At 42.4% G+C, this 12,441-nt stretch overlaps 1 protein-coding gene and 1 long non-coding RNA gene across 2 annotated transcripts in view; both read right to left on the reverse strand.

Moving 5' to 3' along the window:
* Positions 1 to 254: 254 nt before the first annotated feature.
* LOC108798255 overlaps positions 255 to 12,441 on the reverse strand; it is a 13,617-nt gene continuing 1,430 nt past the window's right edge. Inside the window, exons 2-3 of the long non-coding RNA XR_001941938.1 lie at positions 11,978 to 11,982; positions 255 to 452 (exon numbers count right to left, since the gene is read on the reverse strand). This is a non-coding gene — a long non-coding RNA (uncharacterized LOC108798255). The remainder of the gene's footprint in view (positions 453 to 11,977; positions 11,983 to 12,441) is intronic.
* CLDN23 (claudin 23) lies at positions 2,029 to 2,970 on the reverse strand. Its single transcript, XM_018569986.1, has one exon. It carries the CDS (start codon positions 2,932 to 2,934, stop codon positions 2,047 to 2,049), a length of 888 nt encoding a protein of 295 aa, XP_018425488.1. The 5' UTR covers positions 2,935 to 2,970; the 3' UTR covers positions 2,029 to 2,046.

Genomic DNA, 12,441 nt, shown 5'->3' on the forward strand with positions numbered 1-12,441 from the left:
TGACATGAGCAAACGCAGACAGGAACTGTCACAGCAACAGACAACAGGCTTGAATTTGAATATCCAAAGCCCTCTCACGTTTACCGAGATACAAAATAATGAGCAGGTTGTATATAAAAGGCTAAATGTAGGAAATTCTTCCCCATAGTGAACCTTTCATGAGTAAAACATAGAAGCTGCAATTGCTGGTCTCTTCTTCTAGTTGCCTGGCTGTAATGCTGACAATCTTATTTCAAGGACTGTGACTCAAAGTTTGAAAACTAGTGAGTCAGCACAACAGCCAGGAAACGAGTACTTTCAGGAGATTCCGCAAAGGCTGCTGTTCTATTTCATTCGTGACAGGTTTCCTTTTACCAATTTCACAGACTTCCGTAAACCTCAAAAGCATCAAATCAATACCAGGTCTAATGCAACATGTTTATTGTAGTTAAATATCTAACACCCGTATCATACTGGGACCATTCATAAAGTTTGTGATCTCTAGTACAAGGGTTATCAACTTTGACACAACGATAGCATATAATGTACACTAATGACCACAAAAATGAGAAATGAATTGATCTGCTTTGTAAGCAATCTGTCAATATCCCTTTAAGCCTGGTCTTTTGTGCGCCTACATAGATCTGTAGCAGCAATTACATTTAGTTTATTGCATGGAAGAACAAATTCCAGGAACGAGGTAGCCAATGCTCCTTAAAAATTCCAGCTGGTGACCAACCTTTGAGGTTTTCTCTAGTTGAGGTCAATGGAGCTGGCCCCTATTCCAGGAACGAGGTAGCCAATGCTCCTTAAAAATTCCAGCTGGTGACCAACCTTTGAGGTTTTCTCTAGTTGAAGTCAATGGAGCTGGCCCTTAAAAAAAAAAAAAAAATCCTTCTGGCTCCTGGATTGAACAGACTGGCTCCTGAATTCCATATTCATTTACCCACCCCTGGTATATTACACCCTATGTAGACTAATAGATAAAATAACATGGTAAACAAAATATAATATTAAAGAGCAAACAAAAGGGCAAATAAAATAAAATGACCCTTGCAGTGGGGGTACCCCTGGTTAAATTAAATGCTCATTTTGGTCTAGGGGCTGGAATAAAACAGAATGACTTACCTGATCCTGGCTCCCTCCAGTTTTCACCGGGCCACTAAAGTGGTCTCCGCTGCTTTTTTACCCCTGGGCTCCGGCAGTCTAAGGACATATTAGGCTCTTTGAAGGTCCATTGACCAGCATTGGACACGAGGATGCAGAGTGACATTCCATAGCCCGAGTGGAGGGGGAGAGAGGTGAGTGGTGACCACCACAGGACCCAGGGTCAGGTTAGTAAAACTGCTTTATCTAAAACCCCTAGACAAAGCAAGTCCTTAACCCTTGCATTGCAGGGGTAGCCCCACTATAATGGTTAGGTTTTTTTTTTAATTTGCTGAGTTTTATTTTTAAAGAAGAGCTCTGGGCATGTAAACAATTAACCCTTGCAGTGGGGCTACCACTGCACTGCAAGGGTTAAACACTCATGTTGTTCTAGGGTTTAAAATAAAAAAAGATACACTCACCTGTGGAATGTTCCTCGGCGTCCTCGAGTCCAATGCAAGTCAATAGACGTGATGTCACGGATCCTTAAGCCCGGGGGAAAAGGGGATGCAGGGACTGCTCTAGCAGCCAACCATCTCTGAGGATCAGGTGAGTATATCTTTTTTATTTTAGACCCTAGACCGAACGAGCACTTCCAGTGCTGGGGTAGCCTTACTGCAATGGTTAATTTTTTTACATGCCTGGAGCATTACTACAAAATAATTATTTAGATGTTCTAAATGCATTTTGGCTGAATTTCCAAATGATCATACATAAAACAAATCTCTGCAAACCTTCATACATGGAGTCTTTTAAAAACAAACATACACCCCTATAATAAAAAAAAAATAAGGTTAGAAAAAAAATCAGGGCACAGTCAGAGCTATTTTCCTTCATAATTCATCCTGTTCCAGGATTATAGCAACTGATATTATAAATCCATAGTGCAAATGGGCAGAGTGCAGGTGGGATGCCAACAGTCTACAGAAGATCGGAGTCACAAGGTAGAGAACTCAGCTGGCTCCCAGGTCTGTTGTTGCTCCTGGGGTACTCTCCAGCTGTCACATCCATAGGGTTAGTGTAGGATCTTGGGCTGGAGATGATAGAATTAGGTTTCCTACTTCCATTCTCATGCCGGTAATTATCATTCTGGATGCTGTAGCCAACGTCGTTAGGGTTGTGGTCCTCCTGGCTGTACCTGCTCTGGATGCTGTAGACCTGGCTGGGCTTCTCATTCTTGTTAGGTGTCTGTTTCTTGCTATAGTACATGGGAGCTTTGGATTTCCCTTTGTTTTTCATGCACTTCTTGCAGGGTGGCACAAAGCAGAGCATAAGGGCGAATCCGGCAATGATCTCCATGCAGCTGCCTATGTAGCCCAGCGCCAAGCAGTAGCCTACAGAAATGGTAGGTGGTGAACTAGCTGGGGTTATGTCAGCGGACACCAAGTGGTATATTTTATTGTTGTACCAAGAGATTGGGATCAGGGAGAGTATTCCTGAGATGAAGATGACAAGGCCACCAAATGCTGCTGCGAGGAAGTTTGGTATGTCCTCCCAGCAGCGCACACCCCACGATGCCAAGGCAATGCCAATCCCAGTGACGATCAGAGAGGTGATCATCAGTCCCCTGGCAACCTGCACCACTTCCAGACGGAAGTATTCATCGTTTGTCTGTCCGCACAGCTTGTTCTGATTAGTGGTCGTCTCTTGGCAGATGTCCCAGATGCCCTGATAGTACTGAAAGTCGCTGGGTTTTGAGGGCACGCTGCTCAATGTGCGCCAATTGGGTGCTACAGTAGCGGTGAGGGTCAGCACCAGCCCGCAGGGGGCCAGCACCATGCCAACAATCATTGCTGCAGGGGTCCGCATGTTGCTCCTTCAGATCAATATGGGGGTATCTGAGGCTAAGGGCAACTTTGCCAACTCAGGAGCAGTGGAGGTGCTACAGCCTTCCTTTAATCCAGCAATGCAGGCGATTTGTAATCCAGAGACAGCTGATCCACTCCTGAGAAATGCGGAGAAAGTTAACCCAGGATTCGCTCCTGATTAGCCTGATCCAGCCACATAGTTTGGCCTTCCACAGAACACCTGTCAGGATAAGGGAAGCGACTGGCTGCTTTGATCTCTTGCACGATGTGTCCTTTCGTTTTAAACAGCTGCCGTTTGACGGTCTGCTCCGCTGAGTGTAAATTCCCCTTTAAATGCAGCGAAACTACTCCGACAGGCTCGACAGAAACTGCATTGTGTACGTACGGAGAAGAAAGAAGGGGCGGGCAACAATCCTAACAAGGTTTGAAGGGGAGGGGCTGCTGATCTACTACATAGTGTCCACTGGGATCAACACATGAGTCCACAAACATGAGGAAATACTGTGCTCTCTAATCAAGTACAAGTGTATTTATAAAACCTGAGGAAATAGCATGCTGTCCAAAAGAATGACATGTGTATTTCAACAAACACCAACAAATACAAATATTTTATTCGAATGCATTACATGTGTATTTCACACACACATGATAAAATAGTAAGCTGTCAGACTGAATTACATGTGTATTTCCACACACATGACAAGATAGTATGTTGTCCAAATAAAGTACATGTGTATTTTCACACACATGAGAAGATAGTATACAGTTAGAATGAATTACATGTGTATTTCCACACACACGAGATAGTATGTTATCCAAATAAAGTACATGTGTATATCCAAAGTCATGAGGAGAAAGTTTTAGAACGAAGCACTCCTGGCTTGCAGCACTGGGGGTCCCCGGTTCAAATCCGGGTCAGGACAATATGTGCATGGAGTTTGCATGTTCTCCCTGTGCTTCTCCCAGTGTTTTAAGGTGGCCACACACCTTACGATAATCGTACGATAATCGTACGATAATCGCGGGAAATCCTGCGATGGTACAATTATCGTAAGGTGTGTGGGAGCCGTGCGACCTCTGCTACTGTAAGGTCGCACAACTTTTATCTTAGCAACGTGTTCGAAAACCCGCCGAGAATCGTACGATTTTCGCCGGGTGTGTAGCATGTCCGTAAGATAAAAGCCGGATGGGCCGGTGCACACCGCCCGTTCAGCATTGTGGTCATCGGAAGCCCGCCCCTGAGCTTGCGATCATCGCAAGTACAATCTGCCTGTCCAAGATAGGCAGATCTTACACTCCAAAGACATGCTGGAAGGTTAATTGGCTCCAGTCTAAATTGGCCCTGCATGTATGCATTTGAGATAGGGACATTAGGTTGTAAGCTCCCTGAAGCAGGGATCCCAAACTGAAAAAAGCAATTTCAGGGAGGTGCCTTCTGCCCCCCTCTATCTGGGGGGGAGCACCACCCTAAAATGATGGCAGATAGCACAGGAAGCAATAGCTTCTTTGCTATCTGCTGTTTTTTTTGTTTTGTTTTGTTTTTTTGTATTCTGACAGCTGCTAAAATAGCATGAGCTCCAGATGAATTGCATGTGTATTTTCACAACCATGAGGAGATAGCATGCTCTCCAGATGAACTACATGCGTATTTCCACAACAATGAGGAGATAGCATGCTCTCCAGATGAACTACATGCGTATTTCCACAACCATGAGGAGATGGCATGCTCTCCAGATGAACTACATGCGTATTTCCACAACCATGAGAAGATAGCATGCTCTCCAGATGAACTACATGTGTGTTTCCAACACATGACACACGAGGAGATACCTTGCTATCCAATTTATGGACAGAAAACCCTGCACTCAGTTGTACACCCACAAACAGTACCAGCATTTGCACGAAGGTAAGTTTCTGAAAGTGGAAGTTGTCACAGGGTTTGTCAGTGGGCTTTCTGTCTATACATTGCTATACAAATACAGGTGTATTTTACACTGTATGAAAATACACCTGTATTTGCACTGCAATACACCCGTGCATGAGCCCTAATGTGTACTATTCTCCTGTGCTATATATCTACAATTGATATGTGATAAATAATAAATAAATAGTGCACAGCACCAAACCCATCAATATATAAAACCCTGTTCAATTAAAGATTTTAGGCTAAGTTCTTACAGGCAGACTTTACCACCCCTCTGAAAAGCATCCTGATTGGCACCCCAATGCTCGTGTGCTGAACGCAGAGATACGCATTACAAAATAAATGGGCTTTCCATTCAGAAATAAACCGCAAAGGTGGCATAAATATATTTTTACATGTATATTGTAGTGTGCCATATTGTAAAGGCTACATGTCAACCAGAAACATGATGCTTACAACTAAAGCTAGCCACACTGTATTGCACGGTAATTCAGTTTTGTTTTTAACTTTTTTGTGTGTTTGTATATTTTGGCTACAAATTTAATTTGCAAGTAGTCCACAACTGTTTAATTAAATAAAACAATAGAAAAGTATGCAATGAACTATTCAGCAAAGTCAAGCGATGCCTCCGTTATTCATGACTGCTTGTATAGACTATTGTGTAGTACGTAAATTAGGTTGTCATAGTTTTATTGACAACCATCCTTTTGCATGCTAGTTCTAAATAGACCACAAGCATCTTTCTGCAGTAGCATAATCCCCCATTGTGCCTACAGCCCACAACAGTTTTAAGCTCAAGGGGAAAAGGGATAAAACAATTTTCACCTACAGCTACCAAAACCCTTTGCCTTCTCTTTTTGAACTTTTTTTTCAAGGAACTAGAGATGAGCCTGGACTTTTTACGAACCCAGTTCGCCTGAGTTCACCCAAGCCCATTTAGAACTGTGACTGACATCCAGGACCAATCAGTGGTGGCAGTTGCGGCAGTGGCATTCTCTGCCCCTTTGTGACATGTAGCTGTGGGGCAAGAATTATGCCTTTGCAGCTGCTTGAGCTGGGAGAAGGGGTTGACAGTCACAGTTTTGAGTGGGCTTGGGTGAATTCAGGTGAACTGGGTTTACACCAGGGCCGGACTGGCCGTTGGGCATACCGGGCACTTTCCCGGTGGGCCGGGCCGAACACAATCAGCCTAATGTTCGGCCTGTCCCGGCCTGCTATGCCTAAAGCTGCTGGCCACCGAAGGGTGTCGGGGCAGGGAGATGGTTCCGTCGGATGAGATGCGGAGGGGATCGTGGCAGGCAGTGCTGATGTCCCCACAGCTGCGACCCATCCTGTCAGCTCTCTCTCTCTCCTCCCCCCGCCGCTGCAGCTACAGAGCGGCCAGGAGGAGAGAGAGAGCTGACAGGAGGGAGCGCAGCTGCGGGGACATCAGCACAGACACTGCACTGCAACGATCCTCTCTGCAGCTCAAGCCACCTGCGGGATTTCAAAAATACACATACTCCAGATTTTAATAAATAATAAAATGAACTAGGGTCAGACTAATCAAAGACATTATTAATCTGAATTGCCCCACTCAATATGGGCGCCACTTGTTCAGCATTCCTTTACTATTTTGGGGCACATTTACTGACTTGCATGAAAAGCAACAATTAGGAAGTGATACATGGTTTCTGATCATTTTGATCCATGCTGTGTTCTGTTACCATCTGTGTTAATAATTATTGATGAAATGGAGGGTGTATTGACTGTGCACTTTGTGAAGGCAGTGTAATTTGGAATTTGAGTAAAATATAAGCCCTTACTTATTGTAAGATGTGTATATGGTCCGGACTTGAGTAGTGTTTTTATGATGACAACGTTGGTGGCGCTGTGTTTTTGCTTATAAGTTTCAAATAACTGTTAAAATAAAATAAAATATTTTTCATATACTAGATTACAGTTGCCCATGTTGTAACTGCACTTTGGCCGCCTTTTGGTCATTCATTTTTGATGATCTGTCTAGACAAAGGTTTAGAGTGAGATTGGAGATCCCTCATAGTGTTACTGGACCCTTGCAATGGTGCTGAAGAAGTGTGAGGATATGATGCAAAATGTATTTGTTTAGAATTTGGAGCATAGTATGTTAGGATGGTTTTATAGAACCTGGAACAATAAGTACATCCAGGTAGGGTCTGAGATTTGTTTAGCACACACCTGTACATGTTTATGGAAGGCACCCAAACTATAACAGTACCACCTTGTGTGTAGGCTAAGGACAAACTAGACATGAAACCACCATTCCCTCAAAAAGCAATCAGCCAGTCTCCTTGTGTAAAAAGTAGATTTTTATTAAATACAGCAATATGAAAAACACATAACACCCTAACCCACCAAGGTGCCCTCTAAAAGTTAAATACCAGTTGAAATGATGTATAAAGGAACAATTAAAACTAATTTATCTACAATAAAAACTAATTTGCACTTTTAAACATTAAAGGTTGCTCAACAATAGCACCTATCTGGAGAGAACCCGTGTTCTATGAATGTAACACAAAATATATGCAAAATACAATAATAATAATAATAATAGTAGGGATACACCGATACCGATACTAGTATCGATATCGGTGCCGATTACGAGTATTTGGGCAAGTACTCATAATGATAATAATGTCCACAAAAATGAACAGATACAACTGTTTATAGAATGTGCACTAACCACCTATAAACCAAACATAAATGTGAACATTCTAACCAATATAGTGTAAAACTCACAAAAAGGCAATAAGTGCTTGCGGAAGAGTAAAGTGAAAACAATTAGCAAACTAGTCAGATCCCCGGGGAGTCCATGCCCATATAATTCTGCAATAAGGTATCAGGGGCATCTGCAAAATAGCTTCATGTTAATTGCTAACTGTCATGGTTGCCAGTGTGCTTATTTAAGCTCTCAATTGAACTTTCAAGCCCTCAACTGATTGTTGTCATAGCTGATCACATGTGCAGCACCTTGGAAACTGCAATCCAAATAGATGCAAAGATGGCTCCTTCCTTGCCTATAAGGGCTAGGAGGTTGTAGTTCCACTTTAAAAAAAATGCAAATGCCAAACAGGTGACAAAATAGCGCACTGGACGTGAGCCATAGCAGGACGTGAGCATAAAACAGCACTGAAGCTCAAAAACAGGATAAGGATGCCTCTGTTTTTAGTATGAGCATTTAGAAAATAAGCTTGGGCATGTTGTAGATTGGGTCTTTTGGATGCATATGTTGGATTTTTTATAGACAAAGCGGGCGTATCTTTTTGTGATATTGAAACAATGCCTTACATCTTTTGATATACTCTAACCTCTCCTGTGTTTGTCCTTTTGTGTATTTGAGCTTGTAATATAATGTTTACACAACTTCACACCTCAATAACCTTTACTAGATCAGGACAAATTACACCTTTCTTCCAGACTGTTTTATATTTAACTAGTTAACACTATGATCAGAAAGTTCACTGCTTTGTGTAGAATGCTTTCCTTGTGACTACAGCTATGGTATTGTAGTCTGTCACCTTTTCTGCAAGTCATTGTCAGTGTGTTGTCTGCTGAATGGTTTACTTCAATTATGATAGAAAAAAAAGAAAATAACAAAAGAAAAAGGAACAGCAGAAAACAAAATACAACAATTTAACAGAAATATTTGAGAGAATCAAAGTAACGTTAGGTGTGAAACAGAAATGATTGGAGAACAAATGACAATAAGGATACATTTCTTCTAAATTATTTATCTAGTCTTCAGTTTATTGGCTCAACACCTCTGGGTTGGTCATAGAAGGTGCAATGTTCTCTCTAAAGGTCTCTCTAAAGGTGCCCATATACCTGCCGAATATCGTACGATTTCTACTATACGGTCGCACGTCTTTTGTCTTCCGAGCACGCTTGAAAACCTGCCGAAAATCATAAGATTTTCGGCGGGTTAGTGGCGTGCTCGGAAGACAAATGCCGAACCGGCCGGTGTGCGCAAGCGCACACTGCCTGCTCAGCATTGGAATCATCGGAAGCCTGCCCCTCAGCGGGGAGGGCTTGCGATGATCGCAAGTACGATCTGCCTGTCCAAGATGGGCAGATCGTACGAGATAAAAAAAAAAAATATTATTCATAATTGATTTATTGCCTTTTCAAAACTATACAGATGATCTTTTACAAAAAAGAGAAAAATGACCAAAAGCGTACATATTGCTACATACACAGCTGTATGCACAGAAATGTCATGAATAATGTGCTCAGTAAAACAAGTTTCACTTCCTACCTCATATAAAAGAGTTGTAAACTAAACACAATGCACATGATATCATGGGTTGTTAAATTGCAGTGTTTTTGTTCTTTAATGCATGGGGATAATTCTAGGACATATTGAATTGCACAGGTTATGGAAAGCCTGAAGTGTCTAGAACATCACGCAATAGGGGTAACAGCCTTTTGGTTAACAGTTAATAGCTGTGAGGATAATGTTATCAAGCTAGGATTCTCCATGATTTCCTGCCATTCTTACCTGCAGAGGTTGTGCCAGAATCCACTAGACTTTACATATGGGTTAATTTGCATGGTCAGAAGACTATACATACAGCCCAGCGTCAAGGGAGGGCTGGTAAAAAGCGGCCAGTTATGCCTACAACTGAATGTCACTACACAAGGGCATGGCCGAATTTCCCACAAGACCAACCAAGGCCCGGTCTTGGGGCAGCAGGGAGTAAAGGGGCAGCAGAGGTGTGGAATTCCTACAAAATTCCTACATGCAGTTCTAGGCGCCGGGCGGGTAGTTGTTTTCTACATTTAGCCCTGCTTTGGGCAAGCAAAGCTAACTGTACAGCGGGGAAGCCACCGCTTGCTTTGTACAAGTGATCTTGGCGATGTCGCCTGCAGATCTGCTATTCTCCATGGGGGGGCATTGAGGAACCTGGCCTTGGGGCAACAGAGAGAGCAAATCCTGCCCTGCACAAGGGTGACTACATAGCACTCTGCTTGAAAAAGGAGTCATTCTAAAACAGGAAGTCAGGATCAGTGCTCAGGGGGCCAGCTGATTCTGCAGGGAACTACAACTTTTAAACATCAAGGCGCAGCATACAATGTAAGTCATTTTATCAGCATTTGAAATGGCTTAATATCCTTTTGACTTTAATATCACTTTAAAAGTGCTGAATAAAAGTAGGCTTCTCTATTGTCCATCAAAGCCCCCTGTGCCCTGTCTGGGATATTTTCCCTTTGTTATAGAGATCTTACATTTGTGATTGGAAGCATAAGCTGCATCCTCCCACAGCACTAAGCCCCACTCACTTGCCAACCCTCTCTCCTACATGTGCTCAACTAGGCATTTTTTTATTGCACAGATGGTCTTGCGGTGGAGGTGCTTAGCACTACAAATGGGTGCGGCATATCACAGTGATTCATAATACAGCAGCTAAAAGTAGCCACCTCTGTTGCACTTACAGTGCCTCACAAATCTCAGCTACCACCTGCTTCCTTATAGTGGTGCAAAAGTGCATCCCGCAATGCAGTACATGGTGGATGAGCAACTTGACGCCAGGTCTGAACATTTTTACATGTGTAAATACTGACTCTGGGAATTTTGATGTGGGTGTGGCAAAGAGACGAATATGAAATATGTAGTATGTGCACATAGTACTTACTTTTATGTGAAAATGTTATTTTGTACCCAAGATCATAGTGTCAGGTTTAATTGAAGTATAAATCAAATTTACATCTTAATTGAAAAAACATATTATCCTGGGAGAAGGTTGCACTTTAATTGTTTGTAATTGTAGCTGCTGTACTATGGGCACTATAACTCCCTGCACTCAAATCAGACGTAGCAATCCTTTTACTGACCAATTCCCATCATCACAATCTAACTATACATGGTGCCCAGGTGTCATTGATAGCCACTATCACCAGCAATACTTCAGTGTCCAGGGCCATAAACCAAGCATGTGATCCTGTTCTCTTGTACACATTTTTTGCACTATCATGCACAGAATTTAGTTATGATCCTGCAAATAATGACTCAATTTACTTCTTATGTGCTAAGAAAACATATAGGGCAGGTTCTGCAAATCACCTGATGCACAGAAATAGTTGAAAAGCCAGCCCAGTAAGTATCTGGCTTATACCTTAGCATGCATGATCTAAACAGATACCAGCGTTGTCAAACACTGATGTATTACAGTTACTCACTCCACTGTTTTTATTTGCTTAGTTTGGTTTCAGCTTCCACACCACAGTATATTTGTTGACAAGCAGGAAATAGAATGCTCTGGTCTACAAACAAAAGTTTTCCTTATTCCCTTCTATAACACTCTGAATAACGAACCTAACTACAACCATAAATGCCATTGCAAATTTCAAAGCACTTTTTTTTATATACAGCTAGCAATAACCACTGGTCTTATGTATTAGCTTGCAAAAATTGGAATTTTAATGTTTTCTTAATATTTTTCTTTTTGCCAGTGTCATTTCCAGATGGATTTTTCAATTTATATGGGATTGCTATTCATAAAATACCACCAACTATAGAGGACTACAAATCAAAGTAATACATTACACAGAAATGCAGAATACCACCAGCTACAGGGGACTACAAATCCCAGCAATAAATTATACAGCAATGCAGAATAATACCACTAACTATAAAGGACTACATATCCCAGTAATGCATTACAGAGCAATGCAGAATACCACCAACTATAGAGGACTACAAATCCCAGCAATACATTACAGAGCAATGCAGAATACCACCAACTATAGAGCACTACAAATCCAGGTAATGCATTACAGAGCAATGCAGAATACCACCAACTACAGAGGACTACAAATTCTAGCAATACATTATAAAGCAATGCAGATGTCAGGGAACCAGGGGTGTCACATACATTGTAAAACACTGCAGAATAATACCATCAGCTATAGAGGACTACAAATCCCAGCAATACATTGTAAAGCACTGCAGTATAATACCATCAGCTATAAAGGACTACAAATCCCAGCAATACTTTATACAGCAGTGCAGAATAATATGAAGCTACATACTCTGTGTTGCTCAGGGTATTTAACTAATAAAGAATTTATAAACACCAGCTAATATAAGCTTAGTCACCATGACTCAGGCTTAAGAGTATATTTAACTATCTTTTCATCCACCAGTCAGTCTCCTTTAAGAAACGACTCTGACACCCACCCAGGGATCGGCAAGGTGTCCGTGAGTGGCCCTTACAGGGTCTGCCACGGCCGTACAGTACATTTGGAATGAGTTGGTATGGTCCCGGCCCCAACCCCCCTGTACTTATGCTGTATTTTGGTACCTTCCTGGTCACGTGCAAGAAGAGGTTTTCTTTTTAGCAGGCGGAGGTGAAGAAGAGCAAGGCGGGAGCAGTGGAGGCTGCTGCTGGAGTGTAAATGTAAGCAGCAGCTGAGGGAGAGTCTTGGTGTCTGGGGCTTGGGGGGACAGCAGCAGCTGAATATTGGTGCCCGAGGCTGGGGTGGGGGGGGGAGCGTTCTGCAGAAATCAGCACCGTAGCAGCAAGCAGCTGGTGCCCAAAGCTGAATAATATGGGCCCGAAGCTAAAG

This window comes from Nanorana parkeri, unplaced genomic scaffold (assembly GCF_000935625.1).
Source record: "Nanorana parkeri isolate BGI_ZX_2015 unplaced genomic scaffold, ASM93562v1 scaffold1439, whole genome shotgun sequence".
In the NCBI taxonomy this organism is placed as follows: domain Eukaryota; kingdom Metazoa; phylum Chordata; class Amphibia; order Anura; family Dicroglossidae; genus Nanorana; species Nanorana parkeri.